The sequence below is a fragment of the Lutjanus erythropterus genome, chromosome 1 (assembly GCF_056507025.1).
Source record: "Lutjanus erythropterus isolate fLutEry1 chromosome 1, fLutEry1.hap2, whole genome shotgun sequence".
Lineage (NCBI taxonomy): Eukaryota > Metazoa > Chordata > Actinopteri > Lutjaniformes > Lutjanidae > Lutjanus > Lutjanus erythropterus.
In genome coordinates this window covers 25,581,583-25,608,849 of record NC_139317.1, presented here as the reverse complement: position 1 = coordinate 25,608,849, position 27,267 = coordinate 25,581,583, and the positions used below count along the sequence as shown (strand labels likewise).

The window sequence follows — 27,267 nt, the reverse complement described above, 5'->3', positions numbered from 1 at the left end:
TGCATGAACCTGGGGGTGCAGGAAAAATGGCAGCAGGTGCTCTGGACTGATAAGTCAAAATTTGAAATATTTGACTGCAGCAGAGGGCAGTTTGTTCACAGAAGGGGCTGGAGAGTGGTGCAATAATGAATGTCTGCAGGCATGGGGTGTATCTCAGTAGCAGGTCAAAAATTAACTTTGAGTCTGTTTCTTTGGAATAAAGATGTTTAAAGATCTGGACAGGTATGACATGAATCCCAAAACAAAAGAGGCAAATATTCCATTTGCAAAAACAGATTTAACAGATTAAAAACACTGAATTTAGCAATTAAATATTTTCATGGTCAAATAAAGCACCAAGTGTGTTATACACACCTAAGTAGCCTTCAGTTTTTCCCTCTCTATTTTTAAGCCTCTGACAGTTAACATGGTCTTCATTGTGTTGAATTGATTTCCAAACAAAGCATTTTTCTGCAAGTGATAAGAGCCTTTTGGTGCAAGTCAGTGAGAATGAAAATGTCTTTTATGATTATGTGACATTCAGTGTTAAGTGTTGGCAAGCCAGTTTTGAACTTGTGATATAAAACTTCAACTTAAAATAAAAACTGTTTCATATTTGTTCTTATTTTAAAAAGCAGTCCATTGTTTGTGAACATGAAAAATTCTTAGAAAACCAGCGAGTGAAGAATGAAGAATTGCTCCCATTATATGTTAGTGCCTCTCAACTGAAGATGACTAATGTTGGAACTGCAAAATTAGTAATTGTTATAAATAACACTGTCAATTTTATGGTCAACTGACCAATGTTACTTTTCTGGTTCTGGACTTAAGTTCCCCATATTCACAACTGTCTGGATCGCCCAAGAGTATTTCTAAAAAAAAAAAGGAAAAAAAAGAATCAATGCTCCTAAAGCAGAAGAGCAGAGAGACGTCATCTCTTCCTCTCACTTTAATTCACTAAAATTGTGACAATTAAAGAAATACTATTGAGTCCTCTCACCCCCTCTCTTTATAATTATTATAAACAACATTAAATATTTTAATTTTCCTTAATGTCATAACATTTATTAAGTTTCTTTGACTATTTGATTCCTCTTCATCTTCACACTTAAAACTCCACCTCTCTTTCCCTCCTCTCTCAGTCCCATTCCTCCTCATCTCTGTAGGGGTTGTCCTCTCTCGGCGGCTCTTGAAACCTGATGTTTGCCAGCATGTCCCTCATTGCCACCATAAGACGATTCACTTCCTGATTCAGCTCCTGACCCGCTCGAGCCACCTCCATGTCATCCTCCTGCTGCAGTCCACCCTTCACAAGAAAAGAGACATAAGAAAATGATTATACCAGCATTGGACGCACATAGAAAGAACTCTGATTCCAGATATTTTTTATATTAACTAAGAAATTTTAGTGTTGCTAAGTTCATTTTAAGAAAATCCTGTTCCAATAGTCTCTCCTTGCTGAGGGCACTTGATTTGTTCTACTGTTAATATTTTTAAATTTAGTCATATAAAAACATTGCTGGAAGTCTCTGCCTGAGGCTTGAGAAACCATAACCAGTAACAGTAACATATTTTTAAAACTGCTTTGTTTATGTACAGAGGCCAGTGTGACCCTTGTTGGTGGTGTGTGTGTATGCGTGTGTAGCTGTATTTAAATTTACTTGATAGACATGCCCTGAAGGTAATGGTATAGCTACTTGTGGAAAATATATGATCAAACTGCAGGAATTTGGGCTGGTAACGTTGTATAACTTTGAGTAGTACAGATTTAGGCTCAGTGGATTGTGGCGGATTTAGGTAATCTAGAGATAACAGATGCAGTTTTTTTTTCCCCCACTGACTAATTGACCAGTCGAAGAGTAAGTAGAATTTCAGTCGACTAAGATTTTCTTTCGTTGTCTACATCCTTAACTGTGACATGATAATGTTCTGCAAAAACACCTGAAGTTCTATATCAGTCATCTGTACTACTCTATAAAAAATAGTCTCTATGTGAAGACAACATGTTTCTCACTGGAAATTATTCACCCAAATTATACATGTCAATATAGCACCAACTTTCAGTTAAAAAACACACACACGTAATACCTTTTATTAAATTCCTTAAAAGTCTTTACTATATACAGTATATTACATGAGTCTGGACAAACATGGACGTAAACTGCATCTCAACAGGTTAGCAAGGCAGTAATTTTACTTATTACTGTTACTGTTACCATTTCTTATTGTTGGGCAATTTATTCCATTTTATTTTGTATCATTTCAATTTTATGATTTTATTTGCCTAATTTCTGCCCTGATATGTTTTGATTTGGGTTCAACAAAGCACTTACATTGGTTTAAAAAGTCCTCTATAAATAAAGTTACTTATTATTAATAATGATTTTATTGTATTTGTTTATTGTTTATTGTTTGATGTATACACAGGCAAAGTAATCCAAACAAAGTACATTTATTTTTAGAAATGCAAGGCACCCTCAAACAGAGTATTCTAGGACTGTGTTACGTAATATAATATTATGTTGTTTTCACATATGTAATTCTATTTTAACAGTAAAGAACCTGGCAGCATAACTTCATTTGTCTTCATGATATTTCCTTTATCCATTTATATCTCTTCCTCTTCCATAAGTGGATAACATGATCAGCTTGAATGAAACTTTACTAAAGGAAACATGCCTTGGGCTCATCTGTTAACATTAGACATGTATGTCTGACCGCACAAGATGTTCAATGAGTGTTCAATGTGTCTGACAGCAGCAGTTGGTTTATACTGCACACTGGCAGTGGACTACAACAATAGTCTTAAAACTGGGTTCCAAAGACCAACAGGGTTCCTTGGCTGGGTTCCTGGGGGTCCTGAGCAAAAGAAAAATATAAATAGAAAATAGAATATACCTAATTAACCACCTTTTTTGGAAGTTGAAACAACAAGTAAAGAAAAATGATTGGCCTTTTTGATTTGACAATAAACACTTAAATATTTTAAAACCTAAGAATTAATTACTGAGAGGGTATCCCCTAAAACAAAGTCCTCTCAAATTCCAATATGCATCTAGTGTGGAGGGCCATGACATGAAAAAGCTTGGGAATCATTGGACTACAGTACAAGACCAATAATGCAAAATACTAAACTCTGTCACTTCAAAAATCGAAGTCTCAGTATACAAGAATGGAGAAATCAAGGTGCAGTCCAATTTTATCTTTACAACTGGTCCAAAAAAAGAGTTTTGGTCTCTGTAGCTTATGTCCCTGTTCATGACAATTGCATGGGTGGTGAATTTCTATATAACTCGCCTGTTTAATTTATATTAAGGCTTAAAGTGACAGGTGGGCACCATCACAGACGGGTAGATGCTGGGTAGCCACTTCATTCGGCAGCCTCAACTGTGCTAACCACTCAGTTAAGGCTACATAAAAATGCCATCAAGGTTCAAAGAAAATAACATTTGACTGCTGGAAGGAAACAGGATGCAAAATGAAGTCTATATCTTGAAATCCCATGGTTTGTACACTGCAGTGTTCGTCACCCAACTATAACTTCTCAGTCTGCTGTAGCTTGGGCTGCAGCTGACTGAGAGCTAGGCATCTTTTCAAAAAATTTTGGGACTAATACCCTTATATAGATACTGATACTAATGAAGCACTTTGTTCAATACCATTTTTCATAAGGTTTTTCTTTATTAAAAAATGCTTGCAGTGATTGGCTTCAAGCAAAAACATACAAATAGTAATTTTCCTTCTAGATCTGGGTACCAAAAGAATTGAATGTAGGTATTGTCTGACTGGAGAAGTTTTGATATTACTTAATATTGATTTTTCACAATCAATACCTGAAAGGTAATTATTACCGATCACCGGGCTTAAGTGGACTCCTCTCCCTTACTTCCCTGGACAAGAGCAAATGGTGGTGGTGAAGCCTGTTAGAGGACTAAGATCATCTATATTTGTTATATCCAATAAAACCCAGATTCAGATAATCAAATAAAAGAGCCAGCAATTGCATTGTTACGTATGGTACCACTGGAGTGCTGTGAATACTCAGCTGAGAGGCTCTGAGAGCTGATAAGTTGAAATGTTTACATAAAAAGCCCACAACTGAGTTAACAGCAGGTGGGTCTTTTCATTAAATATACTGTAAAATGTACCAGAAAGTGTGGAGGCTTATAATTTATGTTTCTGAAATGAACACATCAGGTTCCATTAGACTTGGACTAAAAATGATCCTCCTGTCCTGCTCTATGTGTTTATCGCCATATGGTCTGTCTGTTAATTTGTCCTCTTTCACACAATCTTGGCCAAAATGAAGTCCATTCAGGTGGAACAAGGGGATAGCAAATAACGTGGACTAAATGAACGGAAAGAGCAAACACTCATTTGTTGCTTGGGACAATATGGACTAAGGATGACTTGGCAATTTAATTTATGTAATATCACCTAGGCCTCTCACAATAGCTACTTTTGTTGGACAATATATTGCCCCAGAAGACCATTTTAATGCCGCTGATATAATGATAACATAACACCAAACCGTTCGGCACTTCAGGAGAGGGAAACAGGGGACCATCCAAGCTGTATATAGCAAGAATGGGGCCCTGTTGACTTCAAATGAGGAGGAAATCCGGTGGTGGAAGGAGCACTTTGAGGAACTTCTAAACCCAACTAACCCACCCTCTATGGTAGAGGTAGAGCTTAAGGATGATGGGGGATCACCATCAATCAATTCCCCTGGAGGAAGTCACTGAGGTAGTCAAACAACTCCACAGTGGCAAAGCCCCAGGGATTGATGAGATCTGCCCAGAAACGTTGAAGGCTTTGGGTGTTGAGGGGCTGTCATGAATGACACGTCTCGTCAACATTACATGGAAGTCTGGGACAGTGCTGAAAGAGTGGCAGACTGGGGTGGTGATTCCCCTTTTCTAAAAGGAGGACCAGAGGGTGTGTGCCAATTATAGAGGCATCACATTACTCAGCCTCCCTGGGAAAGTTTACTCTAAGGTGCTGGAAAGGAGGGTCAAGCCGATATTCGAACCTCGGACTGAAGAGGGACAATGTGGGTTAGGGGGTCACTGCTCAGGGCCATCCAATCTCTCTACGCCCAAAGCGGGAACTGTGTCCAGGTCCTTGTTAGTGAGTTGGACTCCTTTCCGGTGGGGGTTGGCCTCCGTCAGGGCTGTGCCTTATCACCAATTCTGTTCATAACTTTCATGGACAAGATATCAAGGCACAGTAATGGGGGAAAGGGTGTGCAGTTCAGTGGCCTGAGGATTGCAAAGCTGCTTTTTGCAGATGATGTGGTTCTGATGGCATCAACGGCCTGTGACCTCCAGCACTCACTGGATCAGTCCGCATCTGAGTGTGAAGTGGCTGGGATCAGGATCAGCACCTCTAAGTCTGAGGCCATGGTTCTCAGCAGGAAACCAGTGGATTGTCCACTCCGAGTAGGGAATGAGTCCTTACCCCAAGTGAGGGAGTTCAAGGATCTCGGAGTCTTGTTCTCAAATGAGGGGACAATGGAGTGTGAAATGGGCCAGAGAATCAAAGCAGCAGGAGCAGTATTGCATTCGCTTTACTGCACTGTTGTGACGAAAAGAGAGCTTAGCCAGAAGGCGAAGCTCTCGATCTACCGGTCAATCATTGTTCCTATTCTCATCTATGGTCATGAAGAGTAGGTCATGACCGAAATAACGAGATCGTGGATACAAGCGGCCAAAGTGTTTTTTTTCAGGAGGGTGGCTGGCATCTCCCTTAAGGATAGGGTGAGAAACTCAGTCATCTGTGAGGAACTCCGAGTAGAGCTGCTGCTCCTTTGCGTAGAAAGGAGCCAGTTGAGGTGGTTCAAGCATCTTGGAAGGATGCCACCTGGCCGCCTCCCTAGGGAGGTGTTCCAGGCAGGGAGGAGCTGGGAGGAGGCAAGGGGGCAGACCAAGGACTAGGTGGAGGGATTATATCTCTACCCTGGCCTGGGAACGCCTCGGGATCCCCCAGCCAGAGCTGGCTAATGTAGCCAAGGAACGGGATGTCTGGAGTGCCCTGCTGGAACTGTTACCCCCACGACCCAACTTTGGATAAGCGGTTGAGGATGGATGGACGGATAATACCATAATAATGCAAGTAAACCCTTCCAAAGAACAGTTAACTTTTACTTCAGTGCCCAATGACAGTCCATGAAAGTAGATTTTCAGCCACAGATTCTGATGACTGTGTATTTTACACTCAATTTCCCTTTTAAAGACACCCCAACTGCAATATAGACTGCAGGACTGGTTGCACACTGCAATGATTATAGAGTTCAATATTTAGGTCAGTTAATGTTGGAGTGAATTGTTAATTGTAAGCAGAAAAATGCAATGTGCTCAACTGACACTAAACATACTTTAAATTTTTTCCCAATAAATACAGGTAACATTTAAGATTGGCATTATAATGGCAAATTGAACTTGATGACTTGGCTCTGTAACTCAGCCCTATAAAGGAAAAATAAATAAATATGAACATCAAACTTGAACACTGAAAGTGAAAAAGAGACTGCAAAGCCAAGGCCACAAACAACATGAATGTTGTTATTGTTTTGGTCTTCATTAATACACTGGGAAATGGTGGACAGACTGTTGACTGTGACAAAGTCATATGCTTTCTTCATTTTTTTCCAGTTGTCCTCCCCTTAGGGTAACTATGACTCTTTGAAGGAAATAATCCATCAGGCGAGAATTTATTAACATGATTTCCAAGATGTTTTACCAGTTCAGATGTGTAAACCAGCCCTGCCTTGCGGGGTCCAGCAACTAAATGGGTCTATTTGTGTACTGCTTTAGTAATAGCTAAAACAATGGACAACATGATCTAAAACACAACTTGTGCTCCTTCAATAGTTTTTGGATGGTAAAATAAACAGAAATCTTCCATCTCAGCCCAGTGTCTCACAAGAATCAGAGCACATGAGGAAGATAACCAGGGCAGGTCAGTTCTTGGCAAATTATTCACAAAATCTGTGGGCTAACACAATTTGGTGCAGTAAAATTACACTCTTAGAAATAAAGCTAACTACAACCACATAAATTTCTTTGACTTATCCTCATAGAGGAAACCTTTTTGGTTCCTGGCAGAACCTTCCACTGTGAACCCTATCAGAGGGTTTTAATTAGAAGTCAACATACCCCCTATGAGGGGTCTTACAGAGAAAAATTCTATGTTGTAATCTAACAGCCAGAACCCACTCTGGGGGCCGAGAACGCTTTTACATTCCAATGGTTTCATCTAAAACCCTGATAACCATTTTACATAGCATAAGTTTAATCTACAACACATCTAGTGGGGTTTAACCCAGAACCCTTTCACATACCAAAAGTTTCATTTAGAACCCCTGACTGCCCTTTTATATTTCAGTGGTTTCACCTAGAACCCACTCAGGTGGTTCTATCAAGAACCCCTTTCTATTGCAGTGGTTTCATTTTGAACTCAGGGGGATCTCCACCTATCACCCTCTTCTGAGGGTTCTACAAAGAATCACACTGTATTCAACATATGAGGCAGAAATATGCTCCAGATGAAGAAAAATTTGTTCTGCCATAGATGATCATAAGTACAATGAATTGATGAAGTTGTCCTCTTTCCCGAAATTGTTCTCAATACTTTCTTTCTTTTTTCTTTCAAAAAGGATTCTTTGCATGAAAATGGAACCCTTAGTCTTAAAAAGAACCCTTTATACATGAAAGAGTTCTGGGTCTAGAACCTCAGCCCATCAAGAAGAACCATTTTGAAACCACTATTTCTAAGAGTGTCATTTTATTTCAATTGCAGACTCACAGCTGTTAATCATATGATTCTCTGTCTGTGAATTCAGCTCTCTGTAAAACATTCGCTCAGTATCTCATGTTATCAGAGAACTGGGGTTACCTTTGTAACCTCATACACCAGAAGGGGCAGCCCCTCAAACACACTATGGGTTGGAGAAAAAAAAAAATTCTCTTAAGTATCATGATTCTTTTTTGTTTTTATTTATTTATTTTTTTTTACAGTTCCTGAATTGATTTTATATGTATAAATAATTAGTGTTTTGTCCTTTAGCTCCATGCTAACATATAAAGGGAATTCCCTTTGATGTGCTAACAGAAATTACCATTGCTGCAATATTATCTTTAAAAAACAGATCTGTTTTACTTCACATGCTTAACATAAAACGTGTGTGCTTATACTTTGTTCTGCTTTGTGGAAACTAATTGTTGCTGACTTCACACTGCTAACTCAATCTATTTCTCTGGCTTCAATGCTACACGCTGACCAGCTACAACAACCTCAAAGGGTCAAAATTCAAAATTCACATTTTTAAAATTCAGCTTCATATGTGAATAATGTTAATTTAAATACTCTTTGTGCTGTGTGCAGTTTTGAGGGTCTCTATTTATTTTGGCTCTATTTGTTTTGTTGTACTGTTTTCTCATGGTACTAGCATGATGAGCAGGAACAACTTTTTTTTTTTTTTTTTTACTTCAAAAAGGATTTATTTCCTACTTTTTAGCAATAGAAACAGAACTCAGCATAAATGACTGACTGATGTGCAGTTTTTGGAAATAGGACTCATGATATACAGTCTCTACAATTCCATTTTTTCTCATGGCCTATTGATAAAAAAAGAACAAAAATCACCATAAATGGTAATATCTATTTGCAATATTTAAGAACTCATCGCAATACATATCGAATCAGCACCCAAGTATCGTGATACTATCAAACAGAGAGATAAGTGAATCATCCCAGCCTTAAAACACAGGCACACTGACTTTCAGTCTCTTCATTTTACCTCTGCTTGCTATCTTGCCATCACAGTTTAACTTGTTATCAATCACTGATTACGTATGTGCGCCGTGTGAGCAAGAACATGCCTATGTATCAGACTAATATTGAAACAAAAATATTACAGAGGTAAAACCTATATTAAACTACAATTCAACCATTTCATAATGTAAGTATTTTCCTTTGAAATTTTGTACTATTTTGATTATTTGTTTTTAATTTATTTCAATTTAAAATCTTAAGAGATTCCTCAGGGTACCACTTGTCATAAATTTGGGTAGCACTAGTGGGACACGTACCATAGTTTAAGAATCTAGGTGCTAATCATTTCATTACTTCAGACCTATTTCCTACCTGATCTATCTTGCCTAGCCACCATGCAACTCACCTGAAGGTTGAAGTTTGGCAGCAAAGACCGGAAAAACAGTGACAGTGTACTCTCATTGGACGCACCAACATGCTGCCTATATGCAGACAAAGCACACACACAGAGAAATCTCATTAAAAAGTAAAAAGCAAATTGATGATATAATACCTGTTAGTATGTAGACCACAATATTTGCATCTTCTTTTGACTGCATGATGGACTTTCACAACACACGATGTCTGTCATTACCTTTCTGGTCGTGTATATGATATCACTGAGTCCAGCGGAGGCAGAGGGTCAAAGCCCATCACAGGCTGACTGGTCACCTCCTGAGGGTATGACACAAATAAGCAAGATTAGAGTCAAATCCTCAGGGATGCATGAGTTCAGAGATATTGAATACTCCAGATGTATAGGTATTCTGTTGATCATCTGGCTGACTTGGTTTCACATCTGGCTTCTGTTGAAGTCAGATGTGAAACCAAGTTACTGGCCAAGTTTCACAACCAGTTGTCCCAACAATCATTAAAAGCATTTTGCACTTCTTCTTGATGTTCTTTTTGGTTTGTGTGACCATAATTCCATAATTTAACATAATTCACAAAACTCCCTCAAAACTAACCAACTGCAACAACTTTTAGTCGGCAATCAGACTGTTTACAAAATGTTGGCTAACTGGTCACGAGCCAGACAAATCCCATAAACTGATCCCATTACAAGATATGTCTGGTCTTAATCTTAAATTAAAGAAGGTGTGGCTGGCCACAAAGTAGTTTTTCTTATTGCAGTTTTGGAGGCGAATGCACGGGTGGTGACCTATGTAGTCAATGGGAGTCTTTTACCAAATTACAAAATATAGCAGGGAAGATTTTATATATAGTTGCAACTACACTCATGCAAAAACAAATTTATAAGAGGAAAAGTTGCTTTCGACAGTTTGATCTTTCATGCTCATGTGGTTACACTTATGGAGGGCTAAATCTCTGAATCCACAACATGGACATCCCTGTTATATTGAGTTTGATCCAAAGATTGGTAGCGTAAAATGTGAGTTACAAACCAGGAAGCACTAAAGTATGCCTTCATATATGCTGTATCAATAGACAATCTAAAATTGAGACCTCAGGGATTGAGAGGCAACATGTTTCTTGTAGAGTGCTAATGAATTTGTTCAACTCCTCTGGTTTGTGAGGAAATTTTGATTTACTATGTAAATTTTGAACCTATTAATACTAGTCACACCTCTAGAGTCTATTATTGAGTGGACTGAGGACATTGTGAATACAGTGAATTATGTTTAAGTGTGGTTTCTCACTAGAGGAAGACTTGAGGTGGCTTCTTTGATCTCAGAGAGGAGAACGTGACGATGGATGTTCCTTGGTGCACTCTGGTACCTCTGCTTTCTCCTGAAACAGAGTGATGAAGGTATGCTAATGTATGTATTATAACTGCACAGAAATGTGTGCAGCAGAGCAGCTCATTGAGATAACACATAAATTAAGATAATCTTTTATTAATCCCACAATGGGGAAATTTGCATTTTTACAAATGCAAAAATGAATAGTATAAAAACAGACGCAACAACAAAAAAGCAAGATATAAAGCAAACAGTAAACAGCAAGGTATATAAATAAGTAAATAAGAAAACAAGATGTAAAAACATATAATAAAAATGGTAAAAAGAATATACACGAGAAAGAGCCTGAGTGGTTGCGCTGACACAAATGCAAATAGTTTTAAAATATAATTATTGCACAGTTTGGTATGAAATAATATTGCACCTGAGTAAAAATGCTGCACAGTTTATTTTTCCCTGAATGGAACACTGTAATAACACACTGGCTTACATAACATTTCAGTCACAAGTTTGGTGTGCGCAGTGTACTGGGAGCACAGATCTTACTTGTTTTGGCAGTCTTCTACCAGAGGGTCTTTGGTATCAACTCGACGCAGCACCTCTTTCACAGACTCTTCCAGCCACAGCATCACTGCTGCCTCCCTCCACAGACTACATGTCCTTCCCACATACAGCGCCGTCAGTTCAGCCAGGGCTGGGGGTTGCCTGAAGACAGGAGGAAGGATGAGGTTTTACAGTTAGGGAAGAGGAGGTGGAGAAAAACACAACAGGAAAGCAAAACAGACACAAGACAAGGATCACAATAACACCCATGACAAGATTTATTGCAATAATATAACATATTTCTTGTAGTTTATGACTATACATTACTGGATTATGAATGATATCAACAATGCTCGGAATAGGGCCGGTTTTCACCTGACAGGCCCTGACTGGTGACCGGCCGGTCAGCGTTGCAAATCCGATTCTGTGCCGGCCATTGTCACACGCGTGTTCTGCACGATGATCACGTCATGCGCGCAGCAGACAAACTGACTGTGATATCACCACAGCAATGATTAACAGCTACACACACTCAGACACATGCTTGCTTGAAGCTGGTGTCAGCAATCGATTCCAAGAACTGGATAAGGAGAAGACACACAGTCTACAACGAGACAGTGCAGCTGACAATGTCACAGAACAGCCGTAAACTCTCTAGTTCTTCAAGCTAATGTTAGCCAGCAGCAGACTGCTGTTCACAGAGGGGCAGTTAAAATCTCACTTCCTGTTCTGGCTGAAGAATAAACAACCTGTGTTGATGTGTCTCCTCAAACATTTTCTCATCCAGACTCTTAACTTCTGCATCTGTTTTTCTCAAGGCAAAGTTTTACTGCAGCAAACTGTTGCACAGCGTCTGTCTCCGGTTTGTTTACATCTGCTTCCACGGGAGATCATGTTCACCCGATTCATAATCTTAATATAAAACTATAATAAGGCCTGGCTGAGTTTCATGGCACTAACTGCAAGATTTGCAACATTTTAGACAACAAACAGAGCATACATTACCCTATCCGACTCTTTGGGCCAAAGAAGGCATGTGCAGTGACTGTGGCATCAGGCTGCACGTTACACAGGTCCAGCAGAGGCATCAAGACTGCAGAAAACATATTTACAGCAACAAAAGTGAGTGAAAATATACATCTTTCACAACTTTCTTGATGTGAACAAGGACACTAAAAAAGAAGGAAGAGTCAGAGTGTAGTGTCTTAATGAATTTTGCTGCCACACTTGAAAGCTGTCGACACGGTTAGCCAGTGTTATGATGAATGGGCAGAATAATTCATCTCTTCCCTCTCAGTTTCAAAGGTTATCAAACCAGGTGATAGAGGCACTAGTATTTCTGTGTTTTGTTATTTATCCAATGTTTCAGATGTTTTCAAGGTACATTTCGCTTCATTTGTATGGTAATTCAACAACTTATTTGTATCAAGCTATGTTAGTGTTATGCTACATTTATAACTGACTGGAGCTTCTTCTATAGGTTATATGTGATTGAAGTCAGCAACTGACTACCATTATTAAGTTATCTAACTGTGAGAGTACTCTAACTAAATGTACTCCGAGCCCTAATTAAAGGAGGTTTGTAAACATTTCATTTTAATATTTGATATTTCCTAGCTATTCTAAGCTATGTCAATTGTTGTAAAGCAGCCTCGGATTGAAATAAAAGGAAGAGAAGACTAAACTCAATATTTTCAAGTGGCACTTCATTTGCAACTTAATCAACAAGGCAAACATTTTAATTTGACTCACTATTTGCCCTGTAAAGTGTGCCTATAATCATCTTTGGATATTATTTGAAGACCAACAGCAAATAAACTAATGTGTACATTTGGGAAAAATCAGTCAGTATTCTTTATGTTTTTTTAGAGACATTTCTTCATCAAAGGTCATTCCATGTCAACATGTCGAGTATTAGTGTGCTTCAATATAAATCTCACATAGGCTTCAATAGAACGAGCACTAAGCAGAGCATTAAGGCTAATAAAACATAACACCGGTGCAGCATTGCAGTGCGCCAGTACACATAATGTGCCTTCATGTATACATGTGGGAGATGGGGCTCCTGTCTGTGCAGGAGAGCAGAGAAGTAACTGTGTGTTCAGGTTGCACTACTTTCTAATTTCTTCATAAATCTGTGTGGTTCAGAGTTCATTTTCTCTCCTGTGTCACTGTTTGTACTTTCACATTTCGACTTTATTTTAACATTTCGTTATGTTCACTTTCAGTTGATGAGAGTTCTGTTAAGTTACTGCTGGTGAAAACAACACTTCCCGATTTTGCTGCTTCATAATAAAACCTTGACTTGAGAATCTCTGCCATGCTTGGCTTATGAGCAGAGTGAGTCGAGTGAAGCCAAACAGAACGTGTGTATATGAAGAGACTCTAGTCTCTCCAGTGTTCTACACACATGAGAAACCGACACAAGGTGAGGAAGTTTAGCTGCCATGCAGGCAAAGGGTGAGAAGAGCTGCAATGGGAGAAAGCGTGCAGGCAGCTGAAGGCAGAGAGTGGGGCTGGGGCACAAGTGGAATAGTTGAAACCACAGCAAGCAACATACTAATAACATCTGTAGTTGGGTCAACATTATATTGAAGCACAAAACAGTTGTTTCTCAGGGGGAGAAGGCATTTTTTTCAGCCACGGCCATGCTGGGAATAGGAAAGTGACATGATGTGCCGCAACAACGCACACAGGCACAAGTCTGACGGCCACCTCTTTTGATACGCAGCATCCAATGGTGGTGTGTTTTAGCCTTTATAATGTTTGTATCATGTCCTTTTTTTAGTTTCCTTGGATGTGAATTGCAAGTAAGCTCTACTATAGCAATGCAATAAACAATGTGAAGAAGTGATTGAGGGGCAGTCATATCTAAATATTGATATACTGGTGGTGGTTCATGACTAACCTCCAGGGAACATAATGAGAGCGTTCTGCAGCATCTGGTCAGCTTTCTGTCTTTCTTTGTTACTTTCTTCAGGATCCACATCTTCCTGCTGACTGAGATGGAAATGGCAAAGTGCTGTGGAGAACGCAAAGTTTGGCAGCTGGGACAGATTTCTGTGCTCCTGAAAGACAAACCATTTTTGTATCAGACTGAAAAGTTAACACTGGCACACTAACACACACACATTAATACACACTAATACACACTAACACACACACACACACACACACACACATTAACAAAAACACACACACACACCTGCCCATGATAGCACACTTTACCTCCCAGTCCTGATATAACTGAAGGAGAGACTGGTACTGTCTGGAACGCAGCGTCAGGAAATCAATGAACAGGAGCATGCAGAGTGGGTCAGAGTCCGGGTCCAAACTGATAAAAGACCACAAGCAAATGATTACTACAAAGGCAGACCAACCAAATATCTGAATTCAAATACAAGTATAAGTCTCATCTCACACTCCAGAGTGGAATATAAGAAAAAGCACTCCCAGCATGTGTTAAACACTACTCTGTCCACAAAATGTACAGCCGGTTATGGTTGACATTTAGCTTAAATTCAGACTTTTATGTGAAATGAGGTATCACAAACCATCAAACAAAAACACCACCGCTCTGCTATTTGCCTCCAGAGTTAATTTTGAAGCTTCCATAGCTGACCAACTTCAGTAACAACTGTTGTCAGTCTGCTGTGCACAAATTGCTACTGAAAATTAAATAACGTAATTTTTCTGGTTTCTTTCAAATCCAACACAATGCATTTGATGCTATCTGAGCATGCATGACAATGATACCAACTATGGCTTCTGTCCAAAAAACAAGGGACAAGGGTTTTTTTTTTTCTCTAAAGCAGTGGATCAACAGATTTAATCATATCATATATGTAATTCAAAAAGTGCTTTTTAAGATTATGCCATCAATCATGCTGGCATTTTAAGCTAACAGTGATTTAATCAGAGCTGACTGGAGCAGAACAGCTGTCAGCTTTCATTCCCACGTACTACTTTACAAAAGGACCAGAACATAGCTGTCATGAAGTCAGGAAGCCAGAGTTTGATGAGAATCACAGATAAGCATTGACCAATATATGGACAGGCTGTAAAGCTCAATGTATGACAGACTGATGGCAGCAGCGTGTGGGAAGAGCCATATGTAAGTGGACACTGTTGCATCATGGCATCGGAGGTTTTGTTTTACATATTGGGGTTTGATGAGGAAATAGTTTTTTATGTTTTGACTTTATCATGCTTTTTCTCCTAATGTTTTCTTCTAATGTTACTGGGCTGAGTCCTATGTTGGTTCACATTTTTGGGCAGTTTTTGTTATTTCGTATTGCTAATGTCATGGCCTACAGAGTGAGAGCCGGCGCTCAGTGACACACACTCATGCAGCAGCACACTACACAACCACTGAGCCAAGAATGAGTGCAATGAGCTGGAAGAGGAATGAGAGGTAAACAGGCTGTAGAGCCAGACTATTTTGTAGTGCATTATAGATTTATTTAAACCAAAACAGAGTTGGTGATTGATGGAACAGTGCACAGTGGAGGTTTTGGTGAGTTTTACCTTGTTTTTCAGTTGAGTTTGAATTAAGTGGGTTTAACAGTGAGTTAACGAGGCAATTAAGCTTGACATAGTTTGGTAAAAGAGAGAAATTTTGATTCAGAAGGTGTGTGGTTGTATCTTTCTGTTTAATAAGGAAATGGGTATAAGAATGTTTAATTTATACCCATTTCTTTGTTTTATTTAGCAAATGTATGTAGTGCACATAACAAAGTGAACTCGCCACTTGCACACATCTGCTAGCTGGGCAATATACTGGCAACCACCGGTCGATGGGCTGACTGCCGCCAGTTGGGAAATTTTAAAATATTGCACAACCCTAATGCCTGTTCCTAAACTCAATATAAAACTGTAACAACTTCCTGTCTTCTTACTCATTTTATTTATTGTTTTCAGGAAGTGGGGCTCTGACTCTGAGGAGATGGAAAGCTATCCAGTATTGTCTTGAAGCATGTTCCACTGTCAGACAGTGTTTCTGGTAGCAGTGCCCTCTGTGGTCAGGCCTAACAGAGTAAGGTGAGGGGGAACATATATCGACGGGGAAACAGAATTCAACACAACACTTGTTGCCACAGCTACCCAACAATAATACCACCAGGGCTGAAAAGTTGGCTGTTTTAGTATTTCACTATGTCACTGTTATAAAGGTTATTAAATGGTGAAAATATTTCAAACGTCTTAAAAAAAACAAAAACAACAACAAAAACCAGGGTGGCCTGGTAGCTCAGTTGGTAGAGCATTCACCCAAGTACTGAGCATGTGAGTCCTCTACAGCGGCCATGGGTTTGACTCCCACCTACGGCCCTTTGCTGGATGTCATTTTTCCTACTCTCTCTCCTCCTAACCTATCATATCTTCAGCTGCCCTATAAATTAAAGGCATCTTAACAGATAAAATGTTCAACTTCCTCATCTGCTGATCACCACGGGCAGATTCCAAATAAATAGTTGTGTTATCATTCATTGAGAAATAACTTACAGGTCTGATGACTGCTGTTGGTGGTTGTTTTATTCAGGAGAAATAAAGTTCTTTTTGTTTAGCAAGGAAGCCATGTGATCATATGCAACACTTTTCAATGTGATGTCCAACAGAGAACAGTGTCTGAACTGCCACCTTCCCTCTTTTTGAGTGCAGGTCAGAGACAATGGGAAGAGAGGAGATAAGTTTGTCATAAACAGAGTAATATCTGTAACCAAGGTAACAGCTATGTTTTGGATGACCTTTAAATGGAGAAGTGTGTCTATCTATAGGTCTCTGTCTATACATTTTACTGTTTTCCTTCAACTTTATAGCTCGTCTATCTGCTTAAGTGTTCCCCTTCTTACCTCAGGATCAGTTTACAGTACTCCAAAGCTGTCCGTGGGCATCCTCTCTTTTCCAGGAACATCATGTGCTTATAAAGAGCCAGATAAAATGCCCTGTAAACAGAGATTACTGAATCCTTGAATTTCTGCATTCTTCAAACACAATTTAAGTAATGCGGGGTCATACATATGCCTCACAAAAGCAAAAAGAGAAGAAAGAACCAACCAACCTGTTCTCTGGTCTCAGATAATCAAGTCTGCTGGTGCCTGAAGTCAGACTGAATAAAGGGTGGAAAGCACACTCAAAACTGTACAGGGCCCTCTCTGGAAAACAACATAAACAAAGCATTTTCATTTTCACTGAAGCAGCAGCAATCTGGGTAATGAACAATGTACAGAAAGCGGTACTTAACACAGCAAAAAAAATAATGCATGTGTTGGGCTCAGTCAGTTATGCTCTTCTTCCAAATAATCACGTTACCAGGAAGGTGTTGTATCAAAAAGACCAGTGGCCTCATTTTAAAAAATGGACTTATGACTTACACAGAAAATCATATATAAATACTGATTTATAAACTCAGACATACAAATGATCTTATCGCTAAGCAGTCTAGACTTAATGTGAGTAATTTTTCCAACAGATTTAAAAATATTGCAGTTTTGGGTGCATATTTGCTCAAACCTGAGGTAGGCTTCGCCTTAGCTTTATGACCAATGTGACAGGAATTACGCAGTTGGTTTTGTTGGTCATAGTCCACTGAAAAATACATGTTGTCTGGCTTCAATCTCCTCTACGGTCTCACAGATCTCATCTTCCAAAAAGTTTGTTTTTCTGTTTTTGTTGATGGCTGTTCCTGTCAGAATTACACAGGGAAAATCGCTGATTGTAAGGCAGGTGCTGTCAATTCTAAGTTAATTTGAGATTTATAGATCACGGGTGTGTAACTTATAAATGTGCTTCTTAGAACCTGCATGAGCAAGGTTTTTTAAGCTCAGTATCTAAGACCATTTTTTATACATGAGGCCCCTGAACTTAAAACTACTGTCTTAATTCTTTGTTTTATGTTTGCGGATCACAGTGTAGGATTTAGTGGCGTGTAAAGATGAGCTTGCAGACTGCAAACATATCTCAACACCCTTTCCTTCTTAGCATGTAGGAGAACCTACAGCGGCTGTGAAACTCATGTAAAACGTCAGAGACTGTATCTAGAGCCAGGGTTTAGTTTCTCTGTTCTAGGCTGACGTAGAAACATGGTGGTGTAACATGGTGGGCCCAAAAGGAAGAGGACATGCACCCTCTGTCAATATAAAGGGCTCATTCTAAGGTAACTAAAACACAACAATTCTTATTTTCAGGTGCTTATACACTAAAGAAAACTAACTTATGAATATAACATTACATGTCTGCCATAATCTGTCAATAGATCCCCACACACTTGACCTTTAAAGTTCAACTGATGGCATGTTATACATCACCAAGGGAACAAGACAAATGCCCTTTGTTAAATTATCCCTCTGGTCTTTTACACGAGCTATTTTAGCTATCCGTTCACAGAGAGGGCCTGTGATAATAAACCTAGTATTGTGCTTTGCATGGAACATGAACTCTGACTTTTTACAAAGGAAGTTTTGTAGTTCATCTAAAATGCACAAAAGCGCAGTGACCTTCAGCACAAAAACAAACACAATTATTTAGCTTGATAATCTGACAATTACTGATGAACACAACACAATATCCACAGACCCAAAATCAGTTAAGAGACTGGCTTCATGTTGTGATGCGTATAGTTAGCATCTTCAATGCAGAGATCAACAAATATATTTTTAATATATTTTTCCAATTATTTCTCTGTTAATTGTGAGGATGGGTCCTGAGCTAATTACCACTAGATGAATTTGATTACTATCATGTTGCTTACCAACAAACAAATAAAAATGTAAACAACATTAAAATATAAAAGATGTAGTAAGTGATATTATATGACGACAAGTATTTTAATAATAATATCGATATGATTAAAATGCATTTTGAATAGGTAGCACTGCAACATAAAAATCCTTTAAGGACCTGGCTGTAGGATTTAGTGGCATCTAGTGCTAACCTTGCAGACTGCAAACACCTTGTGTTATTCTCCCTTTCAAGTATGTAAGAGAATGTATGGTGGCTGCAAAACTTGCCAAAATGCAAAAGGCCAAATCTACAGCCAGTGTTTGATTTGTTCAACTGGGGTTACTGCAGACATGACGCTGCAGTATTTGACCTCTGTGGAGGAGGACCCATGCCCTCTCTAGAAACAACCCAATTCCAAAAAAGTTGGAATGATGTGTAAAATGTGAGTAAAATCAGAATGTAATGATTTGTGACCTATATTCAATTTAATCCAGTGCAAAGTCAGGATATTGACTATTTAAACTAATTAACTTTATTCATTTATATATTTTTTTTTTTTTTGGGGGGGGGGGGGGGGGGGTAAATTTACACTCATTCTGAATTTAATACCTGCAACGCATTCCAAAAAAGTTGGGACAGGGCATGTATACTGTTTTACGTCACTTTACTTTTAACAACACTATTCTTCTCAATATTTGATAAGAGCTAAAAAGTATAATAAAACTAATCATCATACACTTTATACAACAGATAGTGTTGGTTTGCCTTTAAGCGACACTAATCAATTGGTATTAAACTGATTGTGGTAATATATACTCAATCCCTACATGTGGTTCTTAAAACACTGATTATCAAGTTGATATCTGGGTTGCTGCTGGGCCCCAAACACATTTACAGTTTAGAACTGATGTAGTTTATGGAACCTCACCGATAAGGTCCCTGGCCATCTCCTGATCCTCCTGAATGCGGCAGACATCAGAGAGCTGCAGCAACGAATCAATGTGGTAGGGGTTGAGCTGTAGCAGGGCCTGGAGAGATCAAGAGAAGATGGACAAAGACATGAAGGCAGAAGAAAGAATGTGATTTCAACAGAAGAAGTGGGATTACAGTATGAGACCTGGGTCAAAATGTAATAAAAATGCATCCACACAGATCATGTGGTTACTCTATCTGTGCTACAACATGGTTTAGTTGTCAGGGACCATGTACAAAATACACTGGTCTCTGGACCGATTGGACTGTGAAAAAACACGAAGGAACCTATCTAGACCAGTGTTTGATTTGTCTGTTCTCGGCTTCTGTAGAAACATGGTGGTTCAACATGGTGACCTTTGTGAAAGAGGCCCCCTGTAGATATAAACAGCCCATTTTAAGGTAATAAAAACACTTTTCTTTAGTTTCCAGGCGATTGTACACCAATGACAACATCTGTGAATATTATATTCCATTCCTGACATGTTCTGCCAACAGAGCCCCATAAATTGTAAACACTGGACTTTTAATTTCAGTTGTTGATTGTTTACACTAATGATAATTTAACAAAATGGTTTCTTGCCCTGTGACCAGTCTTCCCATCCCACATAACTAATAATTTCACGGATTCCAGGTAACATCAATATTGAGGTTGATGTAAAATAATACTGGATCATCATCAAACTCACTGACACCAAAGTGCACAGCAGAGATAAACTGTTTTTTTCTTTTTTTTTTACCACAATATTGTTGGGATCCATGGACTCGACAGCATCTAGGAACTTGAACTGTACTTGTTGGTAGTCCCGACTGTGCTCAAAGGTGAAGTACTGAATGCCGTCCTTTGACTGCAGCAAGGTCATCGACATTCCTGTAAAGACGTCAAGCAGAGTTAAGAACAACAACACAAGACAGCAGGGTGATACAAAGTGTAAACCCTCCGTAACATTAACCATTTGTTTGTGGACTATAGTTTTGAAGCTGAAAGTTTGGCGTAATTTTCGTTGCTATCTTGTTTCATTTTTGGAGACAGAATTTACCATATTTTGAGCATTTGGCTGCGGAGGATATGCATTGCTACTCCTCTATCCTGAGTGTATCTGACTGAGAACCAGAGACACACTGTTAGCAACTAATCAATCACAAGCTAGGCATACCTCATTTTATTGTCTATTTAACTCTAAATGGAACCACAATTTACTGAATGAACTTCATGTTGTATTGATGAAGACTTGAGGTGATACATCAAGTGACAAGTAGGGCCATTTTCTCATAAACTTACATACATTTTGACTTCATTTTGCAACTAGTAGCGTTGCCCCCTGCTGGCCAATTGAAAATCTGTAGGTTTAAAGCAAATCAGCATGGGCTTCACTTTTTCACACGTGCAAACTTTGCCCACTATTTGTATAGTTCATGCATAATACAAGGTGAAGATATATTTAATTCACACTAATAGACCTGAATAATCTTACGTAAAAATGGGTTTTTGTAATTTATATTGTTTTAATATATCTCATAAGCACAAAAAGTTTTAATAACAAAAGTGTTACAGTTGTGACTTGTATATCATGTTTGATTGTGTTCCTACAGCCCTTGTGATTGTAAATCAATAACACATATTTTCATGAACAAATGCCTACTGAAGCAGATGGTTAACAGACAGGAAGTCTGTGTGTAATGCATCCATTTAGTTAATATTAAATTACTGCTTGAATATTCTAAATAAAAAATAAACATGATTTTTTTTTAACATGTTTCTGAACATTTTATGCTGTTTGCAGACTGTGCTAAAATAGAGTGCTGCATGAATTAGTCTTAAAACCCCAAAATTTGTTTGCGTTTTCAAACCTCTGGTTCCCTTGATCTCAAAGTCAGCAGCTCTTTTTAATGGGGTTTTGATTAGATGCCTGAAATCTGAAGTTAACAAAAGCTTAAGAGATGTGCACGTTTTTCTACGATATAAAATACCCCACATGTGAATTTTGAAGCTTTAATGTATCTTTAAAAAAAAGAAGCCGGCTGCTAACAAGTGGATAAACGAGACTACAGTGGTTGTCAGAGACATAAAATGTCAGCATGCTGAACACTAGTTACTTAGTGGTGGTGACACTGAAGTCAGGTGACTGTGGTGTAGTTTGTTTATAGTCTAAGGTTACCTTTTTACTTCTGGTGACAAAAGTAGTGTTAATTTGTGAAGATTATCTTGTTGAACAAAATGTATCATAAAAAAAGTATCATGAACTTTAGTTTTGTCACAGAGCCTATTTTCTACACTAATCCAAAATCCAATTGAAAAATATGGACTTTTTTGTGGGGTAACCACAGCGAAGCTAACTTCCAAAGATTCGTCATTACTCTATATGTGTAAATCATGGCATATCATGGTCGAACAACTGTATAAATCACAGAGAGCTTTATAACAAGAAGCAAGAAATCCTAGATTTTAGCAGTAATGTAATATAGTTACACCATAATGTACATAACTGCTATCAGCTGTTTTTCAACAAAATAAAGTCTGGGCCTGAATTTTATAATGAAGTCTGGGTGAGTCAGCAAATGTCTGAACGATGTGTGTAGAGATCAGGCCAGGTTTGTCATCTTACCTAAAATGATATCTATTGGATCTAACTGTGGCATGAATAACAGAAAGATTACACAATACAATCAATGGTGACTTTCAGAGTGAACATGAGACGGTCTTTCTGCTGACGTTGGTATGACACAAGCAACTTTAAGGCTATGTTATGCTGGTTAAATAGAAAAGCATAAATTGCTACTGAGGTAGTTCAAGGTTTTCATCATTGACAAATCATTGCCTGTGCAAAGGTGCATAAACATCTAAAAGTGCTAAGAGCCTAACTCTTACCATTACTAAACTATTACTAAATATGCCATGAAAGAGTTCGATGAAGGTTAATCTGTAAAAGGGACAAACAGAGGAGAAACTGTCATAACAATACTAACTTTGTGTGTGTTTGTAAGTGTATGAAATTCAGCCCACAGTGTTTTCATTTTTACACATCCAAGAGAAAAACAGTCAAGTCATTCATATAAAATATAATCTTTAATTGTATTATTCTATTAGTGCAACAGCTGATAAATCAACAGGACGGGACAGTCATTAAAACTAGAAACTTGAAACTTGGTTTCAGCCTGAATTTCTATATTTAAAAAAAAGGCACAAGTTATAATTCAGATGACAGTAAGGAAAAGCCTACCTGGGCGGGTAAAGCGAGGCCAGCTGTCCTTAAGACTGGTCATCCAGGTGCTGTGGTGAAACTGCCTGTTTCTCTGACGAGGTCTGTCCAAACAAAAAAAGGGAGTACAAGAAAATATTGAATATATAAAGAGGGCATGGGCCATTTAAATCCAAAGAATCTTACATTTTTCATTTCTTTTTACCTCTGATCTCCTTGAACAGCTCGAGCCCCAAAATATCGTTTCAACTCCGTCTCTGGGTTGAGATTCCTAGTGATTTGACACAAAGAATGACATTCTGCTCCAGACACACATGACCTACATGACAATGTAAGCCAGCAGAGGAAATACATTCACAATACGGCCTCCTGCAATTTTCCAATTCTCAAATCTCAGGAGGCGCAATACTTGTTAAAGGTAAAATATGTGCAAGATGGCATTTTAAATTTAATACTTTTGTACTGCAGAGATGTTCTGACTTACACACCATTTTGTACAGACTTAAGAAAGCATATTTGTTTGATACAGATCCCTGTAAAATAACACCATAATCATGTTAATGTTGTACAAGGAATGAGAATAATGATCAAATCATTGGTAAAAATTAGAATTCCCTCTAATGTGGCAAATCATATAACAATTGCAATATCAGTCAAAATAATCTCGTCAATTAAGTTTTTTCAAAATTATTCAGCCCTAAACCATATGTAGTACATTTATGGGAACCATGATTCTGTAAATAAGCAATCGAACCAATCCAAGTCTCATAGTTTGTGACAGAACCAAAACAAAACTGTAATTTGCTTGATATTTTTCCTGCTTTGTAGTTAGTAAAGTCAACTTTTACATGTATAACTGTATCTTGTGTCAATGAACAAAAACAGTGGCAGATAATATTTCCATGTAATTATATGAAAAATACTTATCAGTGATAAGGGTTCTCTTAATAGTTGTTCACTGAGCAGATATTATAGACCCTCTATCAATGACATAATGGCTGAGCTGATTTTGCACATTTAATTGAGGCAATCTTTCTTACCAAAAGGTGATCAAACTGTGTGCCCTGTACCACAACAGCTGCATTACTGAAAACAGCAAAGCTACGGTCTGCACTGACATCACTGCTTGCGTGGCTAGATGTGCAACATGTTTCAACAAGTTTTAATTAGTGCTGATTCACCGTAGTGCATCCCCTCAGACACACAGCCTCCAAATTGTTCACGTATGTCTGTCTGCAAATGCACAGTAGTTACAAGACATGCTGTCTTCATGATACACTCCTTGAAGCAGGACAATTTAGGCACCAAAATCACTTGGGAAGCTTTAGGAAAAGACGTCAGGGGGTTGTGTCGTGTAGTGAAGTGGGTCTGTAAAACTGCAGCTGGACCCTTTTCAAATAGTTTACTTTTCTTGCGTGAGCCAAGCACCACCACATGGTGGGAATTAGGAATCACAGAAATAATCTATACGTCATGAGTAAGTGAGGCGACTCATGGCCAGTGCCAAACTCAGCTCTACAATGGTCAAGTGGTATTTTTATACTACTATTTCAATGAACAAATTCATGTATAACTGCATTTATTATGAACCATATAACAACTCAAATTCATTTAATACAATAACTACTGGAATAGAGAACACTGGAAACCAGAGTGTTACGTGCATGTAAATGTACAGATTAATGCTTCTGTCACCATTCAAGTCAAGTCTAGGTGGTGAAACAATTTACAAAAAAAGGATATGTGATCTAGATCTATTTCTTTTGCATTTATTTTAAATAAGAGAAGTTGTGTCTTACCTATGCTCCACATGTAGCACAGACCTTCTGTCGGACACCCCACAATCCTCATTTTGCAAACTCAGACCATTTGACCACTCCAGGTTCTCCAGCAATAAATCAATGTTATCATCTGGTGCAGCCCCCTGAAAGTCATAAAAGAGAGAAAGAGAAAGAGAGAAAGAGAGGGAGAGAGAGAGAGAGAGAGAGAGAGAGAGAGAATAGTTCATTCTTATTTGCATGCACTATAATAATTTTTTTATTATACTTTATAAGGTTAAAAAGTCATAATGAGCATATTAATAAAGTGACCATTAATTCTTGGACTATTATATTATAGTTTTACAACTGTCCTACTGAGCGAGTATAGAGTCCCCTCTCAACACATTTACCTTGCCATCTTCTGATGTTACTTTTGTCTTCTTCTTTTTTTTCTTCTTTTTAACTTTGTCTCCAGACAAAGACTGTTTAACAAAAAGAGATCACAGTTTCACATATCCAAAGATGTAAATTAAAAATAAAATCAAAAATAAAATGAAATGATCACAGAAAAGACATACTTCTCACATTGATTTATTTTTACCTTTGTAGATGCTTCCTCTTGCTTCTGGTCTGGTTTCTCAGTGTCTCTGTTATCATTCTTGTCCACAACACTTGTTTTACTTCCATCTGGTTTCTCTGTCTCTTCATCAGGTGAGATTTTCTCTGACTCATTGTCTGCATCACCAATCTAGTAAAAATTTGAAATTGGCAAGAAGGTGTGTTCAGTAAAGCACTGATTAACATGAGTAAAAACAAACCCATGTCTAGATGGACCATTGCAAAAAACTTTGCTCAACATTATGACAACATCTCCCAAAAAAAAAATCATTCAATACTAACCACATAGACAGGATTGGTGTGTTTAAGATGTTAAGACAGGGAGATATACAAACTGGATGCTTTGCTGTGAAAGTAAATGATCAATAAAATGTTCATATTTAAAGTCTTTATAAAGCTGAACTCCGAATAAATCTTCCTTTCAAGTGGTTGGGGTAAACGGCTCATGCATTAAATACTGCTATGACAAATAATACAACATAATGCTGTGTCGTAACTATTACTACCTACTGGATGTAAGAATATATCAAATTTCATGATATCACAATAAAACAAACTTCTTAATACCATGCTGGCTTGTGACAATATCTACTGTGATATTACAGTATTTACAGTATTATTTTATTTCATTATTTTTGTTTGATTGTTAGAAATGACTGCTACTGATTTGTGCATTTTTTACAATACATAATTCAAAGGTTCATTGTCAAAGATAATTTTTTGCACATGCAGGTCATGGCTGGCTATTTTTTTCTAATTTATTAAAGAAGGAAAGCAGAATCACTTTAAGTTAAAAGGATTTTTTAAAGACTGCTCTATCTTGTATCTATATTAATATCTTTTTGTGGACTTCATCGTAGGTTGAATTTTTGGTACAACCTAAGATTTTGGTGACACTGTGTCATAACTACCAACACTGTCATTTTGTCAAATTAATAAATAATGAGAGGATGTTTTGATTTACAGTGATCCTTAGCCCTATAACATAAAGCAAATCTCACGCCATGGCTGTTCAAACCAACTGGCTATGTTTCCTCTAAATTCAAATTCAAGTTTTACTACATTCCTGATATAGTCTTTATCACAGACAAGGCCTTTATGAATGCACCATCAACTTGACTTTATTATTTGTGAACAATTACATCCATTCTGTCCAAAATAGGTCTGTTTACCTAAAAAAAATGAAGCTAGAAAGGTTAAGTTGCATAATGTGCAATATTTATTTAAAAGGCTCCATTTTGTGTCACTCTTGTGTCAGCTGAAGGGCTGGTAAAGTGCTGGTGGTGTTCTCTTGAGTTGAGTGACACAGACTGAGTTACATTCCAGAGACTTTCTTCTGTGATAGACAACTTGTTAGCTAACGATTTAGTGTATGAGTTCAGTTAAATAAGCTGAGAAATGAGCTAACGTTACGTGGCTAGCTTGTGTTAGCAAGGTTTACAGTGCAACCGTTGCTAGGAAGAAACTCAGAATAACGTTATAATAAAGTAGCATGGAAGTTTTTTTACAACGCCACCTTACCAATTCATAAATGTTGGTGAAGTTTTTCTGAGCCTTGTTTTTCTTCGCCTTTCGGTTGGTGCTTTTAGTGTTGGTCGCAGCCGTGTCCAGCTGCTCCTCTTCAACCGCAGCCTGCTCCTCCTCCGGACTGTCACCTAAAGTTAGATCCCCGAGGTCTAGGGTTTCCTGACCCCGCTGCTTCCCTCTGAGCCTTCGCAGAGCCCGGCTAGACATGGTCCACTGCTGATGGGACACATACAATTCAATACTCGCGATTAAAGTAGTTTTTTTTTGGGTAGCTAACAGACACAACAAACCAATGCTATGAGGGTCTATTCCATTGGTTTCTTTTTCTTCTTCTTCTACGTGTTTCAACGCTGCTGAGCGTGTTACTGCTCCCCACAGGACACACGAGGAAATGCATCAAGAGCTATCTCTTTCTCCTATGGAGAATATTTT

The 27,267-nt window shown here is 38.2% G+C and overlaps 1 protein-coding gene across 1 annotated transcript; it reads right to left on the bottom strand.

The window, feature by feature from the left end:
* Positions 1–169: 169 nt before the first annotated feature.
* Positions 170–27,135, bottom strand: tcf25 (TCF25 ribosome quality control complex subunit). The gene is made up of 18 exons (XM_084718229.1): positions 26,830–27,135; positions 25,292–25,438; positions 25,101–25,172; positions 24,730–24,854; positions 23,136–23,201; positions 22,952–23,034; positions 20,471–20,601; positions 19,687–19,786; positions 17,098–17,191; positions 16,889–16,981; positions 14,268–14,373; positions 13,948–14,107; positions 12,045–12,132; positions 11,043–11,201; positions 10,455–10,545; positions 9,389–9,468; positions 9,161–9,236; positions 170–1,285 (listed from the first exon to the last, which is right to left on the bottom strand). Exons 1-18 carry the CDS (start codon positions 27,040–27,042, stop codon positions 1,118–1,120), a joined length of 2,052 nt encoding a protein of 683 aa, XP_084574355.1. The 5' UTR covers positions 27,043–27,135; the 3' UTR covers positions 170–1,117.
* Positions 27,136–27,267: the final 132 nt, after the last annotated feature.